The sequence below is a fragment of the Ambystoma mexicanum genome, chromosome 5q (genome assembly GCF_040938575.1).
Source record: "Ambystoma mexicanum isolate Mex_15411 chromosome 5q, UKY_AmexF1_1, whole genome shotgun sequence".
NCBI classification, from domain to species: domain Eukaryota; kingdom Metazoa; phylum Chordata; class Amphibia; order Caudata; family Ambystomatidae; genus Ambystoma; species Ambystoma mexicanum.
The window spans coordinates 1309550964-1309575350 of record NC_090933.1 but is presented as its reverse complement, the minus strand read 5'-3'; the positions used below and the strand labels follow the sequence as shown (position 1 = coordinate 1309575350).

General features: G+C 47.6%; 1 protein-coding gene across 1 annotated transcript in view; it reads left to right on the top strand.

Annotated features, from left to right (window-relative positions):
* The window catches only part of LOC138498066 (cytochrome P450 11B, mitochondrial-like), a 187871-nt gene that overhangs the window by 121363 nt on the left and 42121 nt on the right, over positions 1 to 24387 (top strand). Inside the window, exon 5 of the mRNA XM_069621913.1 lies at positions 16885 to 17039. Coding sequence (XP_069478014.1) covers positions 16885 to 17039 — 155 coding nt within the window. The remainder of the gene's footprint in view (positions 1 to 16884; positions 17040 to 24387) is intronic.

The window sequence follows — 24387 nt, the reverse complement described above, 5'->3', positions numbered from 1 at the left end:
GAGGATGAGCCCCTTCCTCTAGACTTCTCCTGTAAGGGCAGCAGCACTTGTTCCAGAGGATGAGCCCCTTCCTCTAGACTTCTCCTGTAAGGGCAGCAGCACTTGTTCCAGAGGATGAGTCCCTTCCTCTAGACCTCTCCTGTAAGGGCAGCAGCACTTGTTCCAGAGGATGAGTCCCTTCCTCTAGACCTCTCCTGTAAGGGCAGCAGCACTTGTTCCAGAGGATGAGCCCCTTCCGCTAGACTTCTCCTGTAAGGGCAGCAGCACTTGTTCCAGAGGATGAGCCCCTTCCTCTAGACTTCTCTTGTAAGGGCAGCAGCACTTGTTCCAGAGGATGAGCCCCTTCCTCTAGACCTCTCTTGTAAGGGCAGCAGCACTTGTTCCAGAGGATGAGCCCCTTCCTCTAGACCTCTCTTGTAAGGGCAGCAGCACTTGTTCCAGAGGATGAGCCCCTTCCTCTAGATTTCTCTTGTAAGGGCAGCAGCACTTGTTCCAGAGGATGAGCCCCTTCCTCTAGACTTCTCCTGTAAGGGCAGCAGCACTTGTTCCAGAGGATGAGCCCCTTCCTCTAGACTTCTCCTGTAAGGGCAGCAGCACTTGTTCCAGAGGATGAGTCCCTTCCTCTAGACTTCTCCTGTAAGGGCAGCAGCACTTGTTCCAGAGGATGAGTCCCTTCCTCTAGACTTCTCCTGTAAGGGCAGCAGCACTTGTTCCAGAGGATGAGCCCCTTCCTCTAGACTTCTCCTGTAAGGGCAGCAGCACTTGTTCCAGAGGATGAGCCCCTTCCTCTAGACTTCTCCTGTAAGGGCAGCAGCACTTGTTCCAGAGGATGAGTCCCTTCCTCTAGACTTCTCCTGTAAGGGCAGCAGCACTTGTTCCAGAGGATGAGTCCCTTCCTCTAGACTTCTCCTGTAAGGGCAGCAGCACTTGTTCCAGAGGATGAGTCCCTTCCTCTAGACTTCTCCTGTAAGGGCAGCAGCACTTGTTCCAGAGGATGAGTCCCTTCCTCTAGACTTCTCCTGTAAGGGCAGCAGCACTTGTTCCAGAGGATGAGTCCCTTCCTCTAGACTTCTCCTGTAAGGGCAGCAGCACTTGTTCCAGAGGATGAGTCCCTTCCTCTAGACTTCTCCTGTAAGGGCAGCAGCACTTGTTCCAGAGGATGAGTCCCTTCCTCTAGACTTCTCCTGTAAGGGCAGCAGCACTTGTTCCAGAGGATGAGTCCCTTCCTCTAGACTTCTCTTGTAAGGGCAGCAGCACTTGTTCCAGAGGATGAGTCCCTTCCTCTAGACTTCTCCTGTAAGGGCAGCAGCACTTGTTCCAGAGGATGAGTCCCTTCCTCTAGACTTCTCCTGTAAGGGCAGCAGCACTTGTTCCAGAGGATGAGTCCCTTCCTCTAGACTTCTCCTGTAAGGGCAGCAGCACTTGTTCCAGAGGATGAGTCTCTTCCTCTAGACTTCTCCTGTAAGGGCAGCAGCACTTGTTCCAGAGGATGAGTCCCTTCCTCTAGACTTCTCCTGTAAGGGCAGCAGCACTTGTTCCAGAGGATGAGTCTCTTCCTCTAGACTTCTCCTGTAAGGGCAGCAGCACTTGTTCCAGAGGATGAGTCCCTTCCTCTAGACTTCTCTTGTAAGGGCAGCAGCACTTGTTCCAGAGGATGAGTCCCTTCCTCTAGACTTCTCCTGTAAGGGCAGCAGCACTTGTTCCAGAGGATGAGTCCCTTCCTCTAGACTTCTCCTGTAAGGGCAGCAGCACTTGTTCCAGAGGATGAGTCCCTTCCTCTAGACTTCTCCTGTAAGGGCAGCAGCACTTGTTCCAGAGGATGAGTCTCTTCCTCTAGACTTCTCCTGTAAGGGCAGCAGCACTTGTTCCAGAGGATGAGTCCCTTCCTCTAGACTTCTCCTGTAAGGGCAGCAGCACTTGTTCCAGAGGATGAGTCCCTTCCTCTAGACTTCTCCTGTAAGGGCAGCAGCACTTGTTCCAGAGGATGAGTCCCTTCCTCTAGACTTCTCCTGTAAGGGCAGCAGCACTTGTTCCAGAGGATGAGTCCCTTCCTCTAGACTTCTCCTGTAAGGGCAGCAGCACTTGTTCCAGAGGATGAGTCCCTTCCTCTAGACTTCTCCTGTAAGGGCAGCAGCACTTGTTCCAGAGGATGAGTCCCTTCCTCTAGACTTCTCCTGTAAGGGCAGCAGCACTTGTTCCAGAGGATGAGTCCCTTCCTCTAGACTTCTCCTGTAAGGGCAGCAGCACTTGTTCCAGAGGATGAGTCCCTTCCTCTAGTCTTCTCTTGTAATCCTACTCTCACTGAACATGATACAGTCAAGCAGGGACGCGGCCCAGTTGCCTTCTCTCTCCAGCCTGTGAACCTCTGCATAAGTGCCAATCGGCAGACAGAGGGTGTCAAACAATAAAGGCCTGGCTCTTTGGCGAAAGCTCACACAAAGAACTGCACGGCCTAGACCCAGAGTTCCTCACCTCCAAATCCACGCATTCCGCAGAAAACTGAACGGCGGCAGTGCCAGAATCCCCTGCTCCTCAAAAAATAGGACTGTGTCGCCACAAAACCCTGGAAATTCCTCCCAGCCATAATACATCATGAACTCGCCCACCTCAAATTTAGGACGACCTGGCTCATCCATGACTTGTCTTCCTTTGGTAAGGAAGGCCTACGCTTGATGGCTATGCCCTTGTGCCAAGGGCATAGCCAGAGTCTCTGGGTACACTTTCACTGTGTATGTTGAGCGGGCATGGATCCCGCTGTGATGCACTGTGGAGAAAGTGAGGGGTTGTGTTTTGTACACATCAGGACTGGATTTAGCGGAGCTGCTCGTGTGCTGTGGTTGCAGAACCTCTGGATCGGCCTTGCCACACTGTGGGTGTAAACGGAGACTGCCCACATTGTATTGTTGGTACAGAGCACTGTTGGCCATCATGGAGCCTGTCAGATGTTTTGCCCTACAACTCTTGTCAGCCCAGTTAGCATAGTCAATGGTGAGGGAGCACCAGGGTTACAGTCCAAACAACTGGAGAGCAGCAAGTTGCCATTACTGGTATCGAGAGCGCGTGGGCGTGGCGACACTGCACAATCCTTGTAGAGAGGGTGTGTTCGTTCATGTTGCCCTATAGTCTTAGTGAGTGTCTTGGTTTGCCAATGCTGTACTCCGGGTCCATAGGAGACTAAACCTGACTGTGCTGGGGCCTGGACCAAGGGAGTGCCTTACCTGGCCACACTGGGCAATGGTTACTAAGCGGGTCTGTGGCGCCTCTGCATTGTTGGTGTAGAGCGCTTGACCCTGGCTGCACAGCATTGGAATTGTGCGCTTCAAGATGGCTGCGTCTGTAGCTCGGTGTAATAACGCTTCCACTACAGGGATATGCGCTCTGCACCACAGTCACAGGTTTGAATCCCGGCAGACCCACTCACTCACCCATTATATCTTCTGTGGTTACTATTGAGTTAGGTAGCACCAAGAGAGAGTGGTGAACGTGTACTTTCCAATCATACCTGTTATGTTGCATGGAGAGGGCTTGGGCCTAGCCATGCTGTAGTGTAGGTAGAGAGAGTGCCTGGCTACACTGTTGCTATAGAGATTGCTGAAAATGGATGTGCTGGACAATGGGTATAGAGAGCCCGGGCCTTGCTGCACTAAACCCCCACTGTGCGTATGGGGAGGGTGTGGCTGTTCTTTAAAGTAGCTACAGAGAGGTACTGGCAGAGCTGCCCTGTTGGTATAGAAATAACCTGGGCAGAGGTTATTGGGTGGCCTACCTGCCACGCAGCACCGTAGTTACAAGGATTACCTTTGTCCAGCTGTGCTGTTCCTCTCCTGAGTCTATGGGTCTGATCACGCCTCACCTATATTGTCTGCATGACGGGAACCTGGTGCAGCCTCTAGCTGTGTTGTACTGTGCGTACAGCGTGAGTCGAGGCCGGTGTATGCTGCACGTTGGGTATAGAGGGCACTGCGCCTGGCCGCAGTTCCTCTGGCCTGTGGTTACGAATAGATCCATTGCCTGGTCCTACTGCACTCTGATTGTGCACGTATGCATGGGATTTTCCATATAGTGCATACCTCGCTGGGTAGCAACGGAAGCAGGCGAAGATAGGGCGGTGAGCCGGGGATTTCCACCAGGATCCAACCATCAAAGGCTGTAGAGATCTTCTTGGAAGAACCCCTTTCCTAAAATGCCATCCTGATGAGTGTCGGTGTGCAGTGCCGGAGTAGCGGTGCAACGCATGAGAGCGCCTGCTTCTTTGGCTTTTCTTTCTTACATTTCTGGAAATGTTGAGTTTATCAGGTGGGAAGGTCCTTTCAGTTCTCACTGCCTTGTCTCTGACGCTAGGAAACTTGAAAACATTGTGGTCTTGTAGGGGCAGCCAATCCAGCTCCTGGAGTAAGGGTGTGACGTGGTTGAATTTCTTAAGACCTCTGAGACAGGCTGCGGTGTACTTGATGGCTTTCCACGGAGTGGAGGGTTGGATCCCCATGGGGGTTTGAAGGTTTGGACGATGCTTCCGACTGCTTGATCTTCCAGGAGAGAACTGGCCTTGCTGGTAAAATAATTTGCTCCAAAGATCTCCATCTGGAAAATGTAAGCCGTGAACGACGTCCAGTAATGACTAATGGGCCTGACTCAAATCCAGTGTATTTATCGTGGGGGATGGCATCATTCAGATTCTCTCGATCAACAATGATATCAAAAGAAACGTTCAAGCAGCAATTTCCCATGATATCACTGCTGCGCCCCAACAGCCTTTCCACTACACCTGGCTGGTGCAACCAGGATGCAGCCAGCAACTGCACATATCCAGTCACAACAGTAACTCTGGATCTGCACCACAGACGGGACTAACCGAGGAGCTCTGGCATTCAAGAGGTCTGCAAAGGGCCACGCTTTTGTTTGTACATGGGCTGACTCACAGGTGGGGCTCTCTCCTTGGACCCATTATTTGTGAAGCCTGGGGTGGTGGGGCACAGGTCAATGGAGTTTCTTCTGGGGTTTGTGTAGTGTGGCGGACTCAATAAGGACATTTCAAGGGTTTTTATTTTTGTTTAAAGGACAGAAAATGCCTCTCTAACCCTATTGCTAGGAGGGAAGTCCCTACACAGTCAACTAACAGTACGGGTGCTTGTCAGCCCTCTAAACAAAAATCAGTCCTACATCTGGACACCTAACTTCTTTCTAGCCCTATCACTATAGAAACAAACCTAAATTGTCAGAGCATTGTGCTTCTGACCTGTGGCGCTCTAAGGCCACTCTCACAGGGCTCTTGGCCATCGTCCAGTTCCTGACTCCAAGAAGCAACAACAACAAACAGCAGCAAAATAGTAGCAAAAGAAAAGTCATAGGTATTCTTTACTCAAATGTTTTTCTCAGCAGGTTTCACACTCTTTAAAAGTTACAATAGTTCCTGATATACAGTTGACTTTGCAGCTCCTCTTCCTCTGGGTTGTCTCTTCTCCCAGATTTCACATTAAGCAAGCCAGCCTCTAGCAATGTATGTTTTATGTTGCTTAACCCTTTTGGTTTGTGTCCTCTATCATGTTTACAGGGGTCCTCCAAACCCGGGGCATCTCCTTCACGTAAGCCCTTGTTTGGCCACCGCCACTCTATATGCTCGGTAACCAACCAGTTGTGCAATTGTCCCACTTCGAGGAGCATGGTGCTGTGTTCCCCGGGGTACCCTGTTATCTGTCAGAGCGTTGGGTGCACTCTGTGGAAATGGCATCGTCTACTCGTCGAAGCTCCGACTTCGATATGCTTGCTGCGTTCTATTCGCCCTCACGCCTACTCATAGGTGTTCCGTCCATTGAATTGAATTTGATTTTTGTTCCTCCTCGGGTGGCTGGTCTCAGTGTTGGTTTATGGGCATCCGGCCCACAACCACTTCGGCATGGTCACACTACCAACGACGACGGCGTCTCCGTCTTGAGCGGTTTCTTCGCTTCATTCTCCTCGTCAAAGCTCCGGCTTCAGTACATTTGCTCCTTTGTAGCTGCTCTCCCAGCTACACATAGGATTATCGTGCATGTGGCCTCCATCACCCTGCACGGGATAGAGGATTTGTTCCTAGTTGTGTGTCTGGACTTGGTGTTGTTTGACTGGCGTCAGGCCCATCACAACCTCAGCATGGTCACACCATGTGCTGGGACAGTGTCTCTGTCTCAGTTGCTGATGCGGTATCCCCGCTTCTATGCACGCCGATCGTCCAGTCTCTCGCTCTTCCTCCAACTGCGCTATGATACCACTGGCTCCACAGTACTGTGTGGCTCCGCCTCTCCAGGATGTTCTATGCCTCTGCGTAGGGTCCTCCTTCTTATTACAAAGGTTCTCGTACTTTGATGTACATCATCAAAGGAAAAAGGTGTGTGTCGTTTCTCTTCTACTGTGGACTTCAGGGTGGATTACCTGGAGCCAAAGTGACTGAAAAAATGTCCCGACCCGACGAATTCAAAATAGAAGCAACAGTCTTTCCAAGTCCCATGTAGGCAGACAATGTACTCTGGACCGGGAGTTCATTACAAGAATGGGAGTCCTTGTACCCAAGAGGGTCCCACATGCGCAGACCCCTAGAGAAGGTCTTGCTGAGCGGGTTCAACTCCCTAGCCCCAAAGGATTGGCTCCCCCTGGGGAGAAGGAATTCGTCACAGTATATACCCAGAATATTACCAAAAATGATTCTTACACTTATCCGAGCTCAGGGACTATGATTCTGCTATTGCTATGCCTTGGGCATTGGGGGGGGGGCATTGTTGGAGGTGGCCCCCAATATCACAAGAGGGACCTGAGGTCAGAAACATGGCTAATTCCCAAAATAGTGCAGCAACCATTATAAGCAACATAATAGACATTGAGAGTTGGAATAGGTCGAATGGGGCCCTGTTGGTTTCTGAGATGGGGCTTATGCTTTCAGCCCACAAGACTTTAAGGGAACCACTGCTCCGCATGGTTGAACATCTGAAAGTACACCAACACTAGGAGTCCTGTGAACAGGCCCCTGGATTAAGCAGCACCTACAAGGCTCAGGAGGTTCTGCCTTGCCTCCTCCCATTCATCTACCTTTCCATGTATCCATTCCTTGATCCATCTGCCTGGCTTTGTGGTCCTTCCTTCCTTCCATCTGCCTTTCTGCACACCCATTCAGACATCAGTACTTCCGGCAATCTGTCTGAGAGCCCACCTGTTGGACCATCCTGAACATCCATCCAATTCGTCGATCCACCAGTCTGCACGCGCATATGTCTTTCCATTTATTCACTCACCATCCACTGACCAATCAATTTATCCATAAGTCCACCGGCCCTTGATGCCATCCAGGCATTTACCTATCCAACCATACACCAATGTATTCATCCATCATTTATCCTCAGGCACACTGATCTATTTGCATGTCTGTACACCCATCCAACAATCAATATACATTCATCTATTCATCCACCTACCCAACATCCATCTTTCCGGCTGTTCACCAACCCATATGTGGTTTCAGTGATCGACCCACCATACTATCGACCGTTGAATAGAGAATCTGCTTATGGAAAAGAGGTGAACAAGTCTATAAATGATGCGAGGAATGGCATGGAGATGAATATGCTGGGGGGCACTCCTCTGCCTGGCCTTTCTTATAATAGCACGCCCAGCTCCTGTGATGGGCCTGAGACCTTGTCCCACTGAGGCTCTTGTGCAGGCTGGTAGCTGACCTCCAGCAGGGGTTACAGAGAGGCCTGTGGTGCTGGGCTGCGCTTGCCGGGGAAATGGTCCGTAAAGCATCTCCAGTAAAGTTCCATGAGGAACCGTTGGACAGAAACTGGTACATAGGTCCAACACCTGTCAACCAAGGCGACTGGTGGGCAGACTCCAATCAATCCAACACCTTGACATATTGACTTAAGGAGTGTTATGATCCTGTTGACCTCGACGGGCAGACTGTGGCAGCACATCTGGACTCTGGGAGCTGACAGGCAGCCATTTGGCCACATAGGATCCTGTTAAAGCAATTACTGGTGAAGCAAGTGGCTCCCATAACATGTATCCATGGTGGCCAGGTAATGCACCCAAAGAAAAATAAAGAGCTTACAATAGAAAGGGAGTAGATTCCCGGGGCGCCACCATAATGCCGGGACTCCCAGAGAATCGTATTTTAGAAATGGACCTTCCTTCCTTCCCCGAGTGTATGGACCAAGCCCAGAAAAAAGAAGACATCTCCTCTTCAGGTCCCCCAATGTCTGAGACAAAGGAACACCCACGACAAGTCATACTAACTGGTTGGAAGGGGAAGCCTGGATACTTAGGAATGATCCCAGGATTTTTATAGAACCCTCACGAAACACCCTCTACAGTACTCCAGCCCTGAATAAGAAGACAAACTCTGTCTTCTTTTGAGGTGGGGGTATGTGATCAAGGAAGATGCTGAAGGCTTAAAGGATGAGAGTGGGGTGACGCTGGGACTGGGGACTGCCACCTACTCTGCGATTGGCTTCCTGAATGATAAGAGTTCAGGGAGGGAAAGAAACTGTCTGCAACAATGAACACCGGTTAGGGATTCTCCTCTAGGGGACAAAATAATGCACATTCCCCAATCAACCGGTGAAAGAGCAAATCCCTTAAGCTTATCTGGGACATTCCCAACCAGTACACCACACACTAGGAATGCTGCAGAGCGCAGCATGACCCAGACAACACCTAGGAGAATCAGGAGGGAGAAATTGAGACCCAAGATGCCAGGTGGCCTAAGTATAGACCTGGCCCCCGGCTTAGATCTAAAGTCATCGCAGGTGTCCACAGACATACCGGCCAATCGCAGTCCTCAGTAGAATATTACCCAGTGGTGGAGACTCTCCAATCCCATCCAGTACACCACACACTAGGAATGCTGCAGAGCGCAGCATGACCCAGACAACACCCAGGAGAATCAGGAGGGAGAAAGTGAGACCCAAGATGCCAGGTGGCATACGTATAGACCTGGCCCCCGCCTTAGATCTAAAGTCATCGCAGGTGTCCACAGACAGACCGGCCAATCGCAGTCCTCAGTAGAATATTAGCCAGTGGTGCAGACTCTCCGTTCCCAACCAGTACACCACACACTAGGAATGCTGCAGAGCGCAGCAAGACCCAGACAACACCTAGGAGAATCAGGAGGGAGAAAGTGAGACCCAAGATGCCAGGTGGTCTAAGTATAGACCTGGCCCCCGCCTTAAATCTAAAGTCATCGCAGGTGTCCACAGACAGACCGGCCAATCGCAGTCCTCAGTAGAATATTAGCCAGTGGTGCAGACTCTCCGTTCCCAACCAGTACACCACACACTAGGAATGCTGCAGAGCGCAGCAAGACCCAGACAACACCTAGGAGAATCAGGAGGGAGAAAGTGAGACCCAAGATGCCAGGTGGCCTAAGTATAGACCTGGCCCCCGCCTTAGATCTAAAGTCATCGCAGGTGTCCACAGACATACCGGCCAATCGCAGTCCTCAGTAGAATATTACCCAGTGGTGGAGACTCTCCAATCCCATCCAGTACACCACACACTAGGAATCCTGCAGAGCGCAGCATGACCCAGACAACACCCAGGAGAATCAGGAGGGAGAAAGTGAGACCCAAGATGCCAGGTGGCATACGTATAGACCTGGCCCCCGCCTTAGATCTAAAGTCATCGCAGGTGTCCACAGACAGACCGGCCAATCGCAGTCCTCAGTAGAATATTAGCCAGTGGTGCAGACTCTCCGTTCCCAACCAGTACACCACACACTAGGAATGCTGCAGAGCGCAGCAAGACCCATACAACACCTAGGAGAATCAGGAGGGAGAAAGTGAGACCCAAGATGCCAGGTGGTCTAAGTATAGACCTGGCCCCCGCCTTAAATCTAAAGTCATCGCAGGTGTCCACAGACAGACCGGCCAATCGCAGTCCTCAGTAGAATATTAGCCAGTGGTGCAGACTCTCCGTTCCCAACCAGTACACCACACACTAGGAATGCTGCAGAGCGCAGCATGACCCAGACAACACCTAGGAGAATCAGGAGGGAGAAAGTGAGACCCAAGATGCCAGGTGGCCTAAATATAGACTTGGCCTCCGCCTTAGATCTAAAGTCATCGCAGGTGGCCGCAGACAGACCGGCAAATCGCAGTCCTCAGTAGAATATTAGCCAGTGGTGCAGACTCTCCGTTCCCAACCAGTACACCACACACTAGGAATGCTGCAGAGCGCAGCAAGACCCAGACAACACCTAGGAGAATCAGGAGGGAGAAAGTGAGACCCAAGATGCCAGGTGGTCTAAGTATAGACCTGGCCCCCGCCTTAAATCTAAAGTCATCGCAGGTGTCCACAGACAGACCGGTCAATCGCAGTCCTCAGTAGAATATTAGCCAGTGGTGCAGACTCTCCGTTCCCAACCAGTACACCACACACTAGGAATGCTGCAGAGCGCAGCATGACCCAGACAACACCTAGGAGAATCAGGAGGGAGAAAGTGAGACCCAAGATGCCAGGTGGCCTAAATATAGACTTGGCCTCCGCCTTAGATCTAAAGTCATCGCAGGTGGCCGCAGACAGACCGGCCAATCGCAGTCCTCAGTAGAATATTAGCCAGTGGTGCAGACTCTCCGTTCCCAACCAGTACACCACACACTAGGAATGCTGCAGAGCGCAGCATGACCCAGACAACACCTAGGAGAATCAGGAGGGAGAAAGTGAGACCCAAGATGCCAGGTGGCCTAAATATAGACTTGGTCCCCGCCTTAGATCTAAAGTAACCGCAGATGGCCACAGACAGACCGGCCAATCGCAGTCCTCAGTAGAATATTAGCCAGTGGTGCAGACTCTCACTGGAAGACGCACCCAGGGAGAGTGAGACAGCACACCATTTAAAAAAGGACCATTCAAGTAGTGTGTGTTGTAGGAGCCGGGAGCTCATGTTTGGAACAGGCGCGAGACTGGGAGAAGCAGAAGCTGGAGAGATGGAGAGGAGTGGAAAAGTGAAAGTCGCAGGGAGTAAGAAGCAGTGGTGAGAGATAATAAGTTCAAGGGGGAGGTAACAACATCAGCGGGTGAGAGTAAGGAGAAGCAGGCGGTGAGAGTGCAGGAGTTGAGGAGGAAGCAGTAGCATCGAGGAGTGAGAATGGGCAGGAAGTGGCAGTAAACCAAGAAATCATAACAATAGAGAACGGAAGAGAAAAGGAGTCGATCCGAAGGAATAAGAGAGTAAAAGGGTCACACATCAGTAGGAGGATGGATGCAGTAAGAGGAGATAACATCAGACTCAGAGAGTGAAAATGAGGAGGTGCTCGATGACCAAGCCCAGAAGGAGCCACAAGGGCATAACGAAAAAGGAGGTAGTATTATCAGAGGCCGGTAGCAGCACAGAGGAGGTAATATCAGGAGAGACCGACAGTGAGGACATTGGAAAGAGACCATCAGGAGCAATGTTCCCTCTAATTATTTTTCTCTATGTGCGGAACCGGTTGGCTGTTGTGCGCACATTATTTTCCATGTGCGCATCTGACTAATGAGGTAAGCCACTTTGTGAGCTACCATTTTAGAAGAGAGTTTGGAAAGGAATTTCCTCTTCCCAACTACTGCAATTCTTTAAAAATCTTACAATACCTTTTCCAAACACATGGGCGAAAATAAAATATGTCATAAGTGGTTATACAGAAAACTAATCAACCAGTCCAAGACTTCAATATCTGCCATATTACCTTGCAAAGGAACTTCCGTGCAGAGAAAAATATCAGCCTCATTACGAGTTTGGCGGTAAGTGGTAAAGTTGGTGGTAACTCCATTGCTGCCAACTTTACCACTACGCCAAATTACGATTTCGGGCCTGGAATGGAAGATTTGCTTCCAGGAAAATTTCCACTGCGGTAATTCCACCAAAAAGCCACATTTAGTCCAATGGACTCAATATGGACTCAGTATGAATGGGGAATTACACCTCCAACACCAGTTGTAATCCAGTGGAAATTCCTCCAGACCACGTGGTGGTAACAGTAATTCGTTTCGGCGGTATTCTGGTGGATTTACCGGGATACTGCCCCAAGTCTTAATGAGGCACTGTATGTTTTATGCCACTGGAAAATCACTCATTTGTATTACAAAACACAAATGTCTTAGTTGTGTTCCCAGATATCTTGCGCAAACAATATTTATTCTTAAAGAAATGTGTCTTTGTATTCTGATTTTTCAAAAAAAGAGAATTTTATTCTTGATGCGATAATCTCATGGTCAGCTGACACGTGTTTCGACCCAAGGGGTCTTTATCAAGGCTGGTGCATTATTGTTTATTGACAATTAGGTAGGTTGGCTCTGGGTGGTGGGGTGGAGTAGGTGGGTTCCACTCCTTGAATAGGCTTGCTTGGCAGCCTGTTACTCCTACAAGCTAAGTCCCTGGCGTTTGTCGCCCTCAAATATGTCTTGTCATAACTGATGTGGCTGTCAAGAAACTCACCCAGAATACATTTGATGATGGATTAATGGCAATTAAAAGCAATGTGTCAAAAACATGATGAAAGGAGTTCAAGTGCCACTTTAATGAAGTAATTCAAGGGGCAGGAGAACATTCTTCAAATAATTTGTGTAAGGATGATAATTGTATCAGAATAACTGCACCTTAGAATATGATGATCCAAAATTCCTGTGCCTCTGGCTACTATCCACATTACGTTCTCCTGTTGGTAGTGATAACACCAGCCTTAGAGCTAAAAGACACATGTACCATGCATTTTTACTCCCTAAAAAAGGAGAATGCACCTAACAAAAACAAGAAACAATGAACATATCATTGCTTCAACCCACAAAGCTCCACTGATATTTTTTCAAAATAGTGACCAGTAGAGCATGGCGCAGGAAGGAACTCTAATAGTATTAATGCCCAATCGCATAACGAATTTTATGGGGAAAGAACATCTTTTAATAAGCAGAAAGTATCCCTATTGGCAAAGCTAATTACTTTTTTACTCCCTGAAAAATCATTTGACTCCAAGTAGGGAGCAAAATCTGATTAGAACCATGCTTGTACCCCAGACATAGGGAGTAAAATGACAGGGCCCATAATAAAGTGTATAGTTTCGCCCACCCTTCTGCACCACAGCCTAGATAAAATTAAACAAGAGCCTTACTGAGGTTTATTATGGAGCCCTGTTGAAGAAAATCACACATATATGCCAGTTAAGTTAAATGCATCAATTAATCGGAGATACAAATTATTTAGTGCCTTCTTCTATAATTATGGATCCCTCTTCTGTAATTCGTTATGATCAGTTAAATAACATGCACAGAGATGCTAGAGACTGCACACACAGAACCACATGGTCATATTGAAAAGCCCTCAGTAGTGGAGCATAGAAAGAAATATAAGGTGCTGTTGTCTAAATGGGTACTAGAATTTCCTATCCTTTAGCAAACATGCAACACCTTTCCTCCAGTGTACTGCCGAAACGTCTGACTTTGTCTTTGAAATGTGCTGCTTTGTTGACAAGAAGTGATGCTTCCACCCATACCCTTCCCCGACCCCTGTCCTTGCCTCCAATACTAGTTGATAGAGCACTGTAAAAAGTGATGGATTGTAGCAGTAAACACTCACTGGGATATTTGCAGACCCACAATACTTTGCAAGTAAGACATGCCTCAACATATGATGTGCATTTCAAGAATGTCACATGTACATAATTCTTTTGCAGTGTATAAAAGATTGTTTGCAACATACCCCACCCTTATATCATTGTGTAGGATTACACAAGTGCTCAGTGAAACTGTTTTTGTATAGAAGCGAGTTACCATATAATGTGTGAAGGTCCATGCCCAAAGGAACTCTGAACACTTGGAAATGATGCATATTCTGGGAAAAGCATTCTCCTGTGTGCCCTGATACCATGGACGAGTAATCCCAGGCATAGTTCATAGACATTATTCTTTATAGGCTAAGTAAATAATATTGCAATGTTGCTCTCTTCTTATAGGGTAATGTTAGTAATGCTAAATTAGGAGACGTTGAACATCACATTTGTCTTTTCAAAATCTTTAGAGGGCAAATTAATATTTGATTTTCATAATGCATTAACTTACAAGTGGGCCGCTTCAAAGCACTTGCGTGACATATGAACAAAGAAGAGGAAGCATGGGATTTGGTTACACATCCAAGTAGCCTGCCTACTTACAGTCAGTATCCGATATTTGAGCTGGTAGTTAAACTTTATAGTATGGGTGACGCTTTTGGTAAGGCACAATGAGTAACAGAAATTCTGGCGTGTGAACGTTTTTCATGTTACAACAAACATAAAACAAGTGGATGTAGGTATACGTCTGTTAACCTTTTGCAGAGCCAAGAGAGGAAGAGTCAAGGTTGTCTGGTAATATCTTAATGTACTCTCTGGCAGAAGTTAGAGTCATAAGGTTAAATTGTGTTAGAATCAGGTTTAGGAGTGATGGGTGGGGAGGGAACATTTTTGGTTAATGTGTGCAGACATATCTTGGTTAGATTCTTATGTTCATGAAGTCAGTTTTTCATATTAGTTTTTAACCTCTTATGTTGTATTTTGCTGTTATGGAATTAGCAGAATATCAAGACTAGTTGCTTATTTTCAGAGAGAACATTTCAGGTAATTGCTGTGGCTTGTACCTTATTGAATCTTTTTGAATAGGTGAGAATTGTCTGTGTGCGCTGCTAAAATTCTTCTGAGCGGCACCCAGAAGGAAGCTGGGCAAGCGCACATGCGCACGGCTTAGAGGGAACATTGATCAGGAGGGAATAATGGGAATCTTGATTGGCAGCATCAGGCGGCGAGGAAAGTCCTCAGTAGGAGAGCAAGATTTAATCCCTAGGTAGTAAGAGCAGGTAGGTCTCGGCAGGCCCGAATGGCCCTAGGCAGGACCAGACAGTGGGAGGAGGTATGAGCTGAACACAGAGAGTCTACCGGGAGGTAAGTAAGGTAGGGAAAGTCCAGACAGATCCATAGGAACCTCTCTAGCTCTTCCCGCCGGCCACATCCACAAAAGTGCGTGGTCACAAGGATGCACAACAGACACAAGCAGTGAGCCATGGGGCTCCAGAAAGCCCACATTTAGATCAGACCAAGGGGGCAAAGGGTTTGGGTCACCCTAAAGCCAGCAAGATGATTTACTGCAGAAGCTGAAAGGGTCCAATTATCCAGACCCAGAGGAAGAGTCATTGGGAAAGAGGAAGTCCTTAGAGATGAAGAGACTTGCCATATTAAGGATCAAACCTCCTTTGTTTGGGAAGATCCCGGTTTATTTAAGTTTCCAAGCCTTGTACCATAATCCTTATTAAAAGACAGTGAACACTGATACTCAGTCTGGGGCCCTCCCTTATCCCTGGTGCAACCCTGAAACTCCCCTTACACACAAACTCTAGTTCACAAAATGGGACATAGAAGCAGAGCATTGTCAGGCCACTTGCCCCTTAATGGGCAAGAGGGGGGTCTGCTCTTTGGGAAGAAGCGAGTAGATGCTGTCATTTTACAGATACAAATACATTTCCAGCACAGGCTGCCATGTGTTGTGGCTCTGTGGTGCCCCATGCTTGCCCATCACTCTGTTGCACAGAGTAGGCTGAATGCCAAGCACAGAAGACACTGCTGTGAGGCCATCAAGTGTCTGCGTGACTACTATTCTAACTTGGTCCTATCTATATTCACATATAGGTCACAATAGAAAAGGGCCATAAGAAGGGGGAAAAGAAGGATCAGGCACAGATTTAGGACAATGCATGACCTTAGAACCTCTGACAGCTATCATGCGACCCTTCCATCTATTGGTGCTGTCTCGCCACTTCTGACAACTTGCTGCATCCAGCCAAACACAGTAACACCAGGCTCTAATGTACTATACTGGGATCCTTCATTCATTGTCCTCACACAACTAAACTGTACTGGGAAGGACCACTGCCGACACCAAGCTTCAGGAGAGAGCTCAAGGGCACTTCTGTACAATCAACATAGCCTGTGTGCACGCCCCCAACTACAGCGCTCTGTAAAGAGCGTACCATTCCAAAATGGGAGCCAGACCCATTTCACCATGGTCCTATGTAGGCCCTCTTGGAGTTCATCTCCCTTTCCACTTATTCATGAAACAAGAAAAGAGGGATCGGTCATGTAAACCAAGAGGAACTACGCTTGGTCAGTGAATCCACACGCGTGTGCTCTGGGAGAAGTGAAGTGCAGTAGTCTGAGAGGTCTGCAGGAACCATGAAATAACAGTTTCCTGAATCAGTTGGGTGCCTGGTCCGATTGTGGCGTGGGTGCACGAACAGCTTAGCATTGGTCACCAGCTGGAAACCATCGACAGAATTGGAGAGAGAAGGCTACTGGATTATTAGACTCTACAGTGAAAGGAAGAACTTAAGACCAGCTTCCTAGTAACTGAACACCCAAATCATTCAGGACTAGTTGACACTTAGGAATCTCATGCAGGGAGGATATCCAGACTGGCGATTCAGACAGCGAGAGCAAACCTACTTGGGTTAGAATCGTAATGCGAAAGGGGGATCTGAGAGGTGACAAACGAAAGGAATACGACGGAGTCGTTGTCTTAGGTAGGACTGCATGCGCAAATCGTCCCAGCTGGACACGGCATCAGGTACCTTCTCTACGCCACATGGAAAATGGTAATAAACAAGCTTTTCAATCCTGCCGCCTTACAGAGGGGGTCCTCAAGGCCACCTCTGCCACATTGAAACAGTGTGGCTTGTTCATGACTGGTGGGAGGGACCAGTCATTAAAGACATGTCAGTGTTAAAACTCAGATTTGCGTGTGTGTAGGATGGCAAAGCCTGTGCCAAGACCAAACGAGAGCCGGATAACCCACCCTGAGATTGTACTTGCATGAACTGCACTGTAGGCAAATAAGATGACTGCATGTATTCTCTTGTTCCAGCTGACAAGTGTATCCAGAACATTTACCAGGAGTTCTGTCTGGGTCAGGAGCGGAACTACTGTGGCATCATGGCCGAGCTGCTGCTCCAGGGCGAGCTGTCGCTGGACTCCATCAAGGCCAACATCACAGAACTGATGGCTGGGGGCGTGGACACGGTAAGCATGGCTAGCAGAAATGACAGGCTACGCGCAACGGTCAGGGTTGGCATGGCGAGTGGCTAACAGAAGCTCTATCTTGGTGCAATACCCCTGTGAATCTTTCACTGTTCCTTCCCATTTTACTCAACTTCCTCCATGATAAGCCTTAACGGGGGCCGTCTCATCAGAGATCTCAATACCATGTGGGCCCCCTAAGACAGTACAAGACCCTCAGCTCCCTGTTTCCCTGCGTGAGTGTCCCTTGCCTGGCTAGCGTGGGAGAGATACACTGGTTGGATGCAGCCTTTGTCCCTAAGGGCAACCCTATGGAAAATCTGGCACCAAATCCAATGGCCAGACAATATTCTACAAATAGGTGAGTGTGATCTAGATATTGAAAGTTTGGAAAGATCCCACAGAAAGGTGACTGTGGTGATTCAACAGATTGTGTGGTCACCAAAATGTTAGAATAGATGCACCCTGCTGATTGCTGCCTACTGATTGTGTGGCCACCAAAAAGTTACAATAGATGCACCCCGCTGATTGCTGCCTGATTGTGTGGTCACCAAAAAGTTACAATAGATGCACCCCGCTGATTGCTGCCTACTGATTGTGTGGCCACCAAAAAGTTAGAATAGATGCACCCCACTGATTGCTGCCTGATTGTGTGGCCACCAAAATGTTACAATAGATGCACCCCACTGATTGCTGCCTGATTGTGTGGCCACCAAACAGTTACAATAGATGCACCCCGCTGATTGCTGCCTGATTGTGTGGTCACCAAAAAGTTACAATAGATGCACCCCGCTGATTGCTGCCTACTGATTGTGTGGCCACCAAAAAGTTACATTAGATGCACCCCGCTGATTGCTGCCTACTGATTGTGTGGTCACCAAAAAGTTACAATAGATACACCCCGCTGATTGCTGCCTACTGATTGTGTGGTCACCAAAAAGTTACAATAGATGCACCCCGCTGATTGCTGCCTACTGATTGTGTGGCCACCAAAAAGTTACAATAGATGCACCCCGCTGATTGCTGCCTGATTGTGTGGCCACCAAAAAGTTACAATAGATGCACCCCGCTGATTGCTGCCTACTGATTGTGTGGTCACCAAAAAGTTACAATAGATGCACCCTGCTGATTACTGCCTACTGATTGTGTGGTCACCAAAAAGTTACAATAGATGAACCCCGCTGATTGCTGCCTACTGATTGTGTGGCCACCAAAAAGTTAGAATACATGCACCCCTCTGATTGCTGCCTACTGATTGTGTGACCACCAAAAAGTTAGAATAGATGCACCCCGCTGATTGCTGCCTACTGATTGTGTGGCCACCAAAATGTTACAATAGATGCACCCCACTGATTGCTGCCTACTGATTGTGTGGCCACCAAAAGGTTACAATAGATGCACCCCGCTGATTGCTGCCTACTGATTGTGTGGTCACCAAAAAGTTACAATAGATGCACCCCACTGATTGCTGCCTACTGTTTGTGTGGTCACCAAAAAGTTACAATAGATGCACCCCGCTGATTGCTGCCTACTGATTGTGTGGCCACCAAAAAGTTAGAATACATGCACTCCGCTGATTGCTGCCTACTGATTGTGTGACCACCAAAAAGTTAGAATAGATGCACCCCGCTGATTGCTGCCTACTCATTGTGTGACCACCAAAATGTTACAATAGATGCACCCCGCTGATTACTGCCTACTGATTGTGTGGCCACCAAAAAGTTACAATAGATGCACCCCGCTGATTGCTGCCTACTGATTGTGTGGTCACCAAAAAGTTACAATAGATGCACCCTGCTGATTGCTGCCTACTGATTGTGTGCCCACCAAAAAGTTACAATAGATGCACCCTGCTGATTGCTGCCTACTGATTGTGTGGCCACCAAAAAGTTACAATAGATGCACCCCGCTGATTGCTGCCTACTGATTGTGTGGCCACCAAAAAGTTAGAATAGATGCACCCTGCTGATTGCTGCCTGATTGTGTGGCCACCAAAAAGTTACAATAGATGCACCCCGCTGATTGCTGCCTACTGATTGTGTGGCCACCAAAAAGTTACAATAGATGCACCCCTGTGATTGCTGCCTACTGATTGTGTGGCCACCAAAAAGTTACAATAGATGCACCCTGCTGATTGCTGCCTACTGTTTGTGTGGCCACACAATAGATTACAATAGATGCACCCCGCTGATTGCTGCCTACTGATTGTGTGGCCACCAAAAGGTTAGAATAGATGCACCCCGCTGATTGCTGCCTGATTGTGTGGTCACTAAAAATGATACAATAGATACAACGCTATGATTGCTGCCGGGCTTTCCTCCACAGCCCATATAACCCTGAAAAGTGGAGGGTCTGCTCCATCACTTGGTACCCCCTCAAAAATGATTCCAGTATCAAATGAATCCTCTTCACTTGTCCACCCAACTGAGGGTGAAATACTGAGAAATAATACCACTAAGTCTGGAATAAATCCCTCCAAGCCTTTGAAAAATGAATGTTCCTTGAGTGTTTCCCATTCACCAAGATTGATGGTAGACCTTGAAGACGGTGGACCTTCTGTAAAAGGCGAGAACACATGCAGCGATGATACTAACCGGCCAGTGCTACCAAATCGGGCTTTTTCAGAAGAGAGCCGTTGGCATTAATGTTGGGCTCTGTATGAATGCCTTGCTGTGTATACCAGCTGTGCATGAAGCTGGCAATTCAATGCCAGCAGCATTTAGCTGGTCCCTTCCTCCTTCCATCAATTGCCGTCGCTCTCACTAGTATTGCCTCACCATTGCCTTGGGGGGGAGGGGTGGGCACCCTCCACCCATCTTCTTGCCCCATATCCTCACCTCTGCTCCCAAACCTCACCTGGGCTGTCTCTTCCTAGTCCCCACAAACACACACACACACACACATACCTTATCTCAGACCCAGCTCAGTTTACTGCGGTCGCAGGTCTTCCTCCCAACATGTTGTCCCTGCTGGAGTGCTGCGCGCCAGCATCCTCTCTACACCAGTCTGCATGCTGGCGTTTGGCAGCCAGCGACGAAGCCAAAAACGTCATTGTTATATTTTGCTGCGACACTGGACATTTGGCAATACAGCCCAATGATATTATAGGGCAACTTTAATTTGGCATTGACAAAGACATCAACAGTATACTTGATCCTCTGTAGGGTTGTTTGCATGCACACCGCCTTGTTAGTTCACATGGGCCTTAACCTTGGTTTTCATGCACCAGAACAATTGAGAAATGAAGCAGGAAGAAGTTGCAATCATGATCCCAACTGAGACCTCCCTCTTATGTCTGTTATATCAACTGTGCACATAATTGCGTATTCCTTTGCTCCATATGACCATCCCTTTGGCACTACACTGATTACTTGGTAGTTGGCATGAGGATCTCCACTGATACTAGCACTCCTTGTGTTTGCTCATGCCAAGGGCCCAATCTTTAAGACTGGACCACCCGATCTAGTGACATAATAGTCTAAGGGCCTCATTACGACTCAGGCGGTAAGGGGTTTACTCCGGCGTAAACAGCGCCGACCCTTACCGCCTGAGTACGAGGTCCCTTAGCGCCATGGAGGTTTTATCACCTGCTTTTAGCAGGTGTTAAAATCCATGGCGCTAAGGGACCATGGAGTTAATTACGCCACCGTAATTTACGGTGGCGTAATTAACGCCTTCCCCACTCCCATTATGCCCTATGGGGCAAAAATGGGAATGGGGAAGGGTAAATGGGGATTGGGGATTTACCGCCCCGCCAAGGTCGGAATGGGGCGGTAAGTCCGCCAACCACCATGGCGTAAACGTAGTTTACGCCATGGTGGTAAAGTCACGGCCCAGGCGGTAACTTACCGCCTGGGTCGTAATGAGGCCCTAAGACTCCATGTTAAATGATTTCTTTAGGGTAAGACAAGACCGAGTATCCGACATCCTATATTTTTTTCATGAACTGAAAGTGATCACAAATGGAGGGCCTGATTCACAGAACGTTTTCCTATGGGATTGTGCCGTTATAAAATGCTTCTGTTAATCAGGCCCTTCATTCTGGAATACAATGATTCCTATTATGGGCTACCTTGATTCACACACGTTGTAGTTTCTGAATGAACTAAACTGTTGTCACCAGAAATGATTTCGAACAGCACTCCAGAACACTCTAGGTAATTTCTGCATTGATTCCGAATGTCATTTATTGCTGTAAACTCTTAGTAAAATATTGCGTAACATTACTCAGCTTGATCAACTTTTCTAAAATCACTGGATGCACCCCCCTCCCCATCACATTGCATTTGAGGGATGTCATGTAGGTGACAGGAACAACAGACCAAGCAAAATAAAAGAGGTGATGACTGCAAGGTTTAGAATTAATCTTAACCTCTGGCATTGCTCGGGGCAACCCTCCAGACCACCGTTCTTCGCCTGCCAAGCCATTACAGAAGGGGAAAGACCATATGCAAATCAGGCTTGGCCCCACCACAAAATGGGCAGTCCAGCCCGAACTGCTAGGTCACATCCCTTCTGCAAGAGGCCACAAGCATCCCCAGACATGTTTCAGCCTTGTTGGACATCATGAGTGAGGAGTAATTTGGGTCTCTAGGTCTGGAGGGTTGCCCAGAGCAATGCCAGATGTTAAGATTCATTCTAAACCATCCAGTCATCACCTCTTTAGTTTTTCTTAGTTACTGTGAGTGGGACGGGTATGCCCAGACCTGGGTCCCGTGCCTGCTGGGCCTAGTGACCCAAGCTACTCTTCACTGATGAGACCCTATGAGGGCGAAACATGTCTGGGGATGCTTGTGGTCTCGTGCAGCAGGGATGTGACCAAGCAATTTGGGCTGGATTGCCTCTTTTGGTGAGGGACCAAGCCTGATTTGCATATGGTCTTTCTCCTTTTGTGAAGAGCAATGTCAGGGGTTAAGATTAATTGTAAACCTTCCAGCCATCACCTCTTTTGTTTTCCAGGATCAACAGACCAACCAGACCCAAATGTGTAGTTCAACAAAACGGGTTAGTAAGGGTTTTGTATGGAGTGGATCAAAATAACAGATCTGCATGACTTCACAACATTTTTTATTGCGAATCTGAAAACCTGGAATTTTGTTCTCTTGAATTTATGCACACTTTATCACAAATAAATACAGGGGCAGACACCCCGCAGCTCCCCACATCCCCCCACCTTAAGTAATACCATAACCCAAAGCCCCCATCTATTTATTCGATAAAATGAGCAAAATGTGATCCACAGAATTTGTTGTTTTCTGACTCTGCAATGTTTTTGGGTGATGCAAAAAAACACATGGGATGGATGAAGGTTTGCATTAGTCTCTCGGTTCCTTAAGGCAATCCTCTTTTGGAAGGTCTCCAAGTCCCTTTTCCCAGTCCAATTGCTGTGGATCTTCTGTGTTCATGTATGTTAGGACAGAATTACATTTTTGGGGGTCCCGTGTTCCATTTTATGGGAACCCTTCAATTCTTGTTTCGCTGTTGTTTTCCATGGATCTGTGACTTCATTTGTGTGGGAGTGGGATTTATACTGAAGTCTCCCCGTCAAAGCAAACCGTCTTGTGATGTGCTACGCCAGTAGCCCATATGGATACCAGGGCAGTGGTGCTTTTTAAGGACCTAATTTTGGTCCAAGAGTAATCCATCACCCTACAAGTATGTTCGGGAATGAGCTGAAGGGCATCTGTAATTAAGGCTGTATTCAACAGGAGTGCAGCCATTTATACTGCATGAGTAGCCCAATGTAGCCGCATGGTAGCCGTTGGGGTACTAATGCATTTTTCTAAGTCAGGCTTTTATAGGGCTGGTCGGTTCGGCGACATTGATTTGGTTTATTGCAATTAGTTTTGCATACGGAACTGACATCTGTTTCCATACTTCTGCAACGTTGTTGCTACCTCTGTCACAATCTATCTGAGCGTTGTGGTGACAAAAGCCCAATAAGTCACCAAGGAATAATAGATTACGTTAGTGCTCAGACATAGGAAGTGTGCCAGTAGCTCTTAATCAAATGCAAAAGTGTTATGTAATGCATCTTGTTGGCCCTTGTTGATGACACGTGTTTCGGCTCATTACCTCGCCTTTTTCACATCAGGACTCATATTGGTTCATTTGAATTTCAGTTACACACAGTATACAGGTCATAGACCATACGTGAGAAAAACATATAAACATTATATCAGCAATGTTACATCACATCATTGGTTTAAAACAAATATTTTAAAGCACAAATATATGCATTGAGTACACAGATGAGGGTTGGTATAAGGGAGGATTGATTAGGATTGGAAAAATAGCATCACACAGAGATGAGCAGAAAAAGATAAATAAAAGTTATTTTAGTTGTCTCCTTTTCTTATTATTATAGTTCAATTTGCCATAACGGCGTACTTGAGTTAGGCTGTTACCTTAAAGTCGTATTCCTAGTTCATTGCTTTTGTAGATTGATGAATTTTTTGGATTAATCCCTGTTGAAAATATTTTTGAATACATTTAGCGGTCTTAAATTCCCTGAGTAACTGCATCATGCGCTGGGTTTGATATTGCTATGTCCATTATCATTATTACGTACTTTAGCACGACCTTGCTGGTAATGGCCAGTATTCGCCGCTGTTTGCGGGTGGGACTAAGAATATTGCATCTAGGCGCCAGGTCTATGCATTTTAGTTTGTCCCTGTTCTGGCACTGCCTTGCTAATTGTAAATTAATCCGCCCGTTGTATCGTGTAGAGCTAGGTCTTGTGCTTTTAGAAATCTTACATACATGTTACCAATCGGCCAGTATTTGCATTATATGTGTTCGCAAATATTTATATATTGGACTAGGTACAGCGCATGGGGCATCGTACAATTGCATTATCCGTGTTGTGTTTTACGGCACTCTCTTACTGATTTAAGTATTGCCCGCCCTTGTTCGCATGCCGGACTAGATTCAGTGCATTAGAACAATAGCATCATTCCACTAACTTGCTGTAGCAGATCTATAGTAACTCCTCTCTCACACGTATTTTACAGCTTGCCGAAACACGTGTCATCAACAAGGGCCAACAAGATGCATTCAATAAAAATGTTGCATTTGATTAAGAACTAATGGCGCTCTTCTTATGTCTGAGCGCTAACGTAATGTATTTTTATAAGTCAGTCTCCCAGCCATTGTGTTGTGGGTCATCCCTTTGTCTGTGTGGACCATGAGGCAGGGGTCAAATTGCCATTATGCTGAAGTGGGCTCACCATGAAACCAGACCTGTGCCCTCTAGAATTATTTAAACTGGCTCACCCTGGATTTCTACCTCAGAAAAGCCAAAGTTGCATATTCTGTGAGTGTGAATGGTTTTCAGGGCCATCCGGATTGG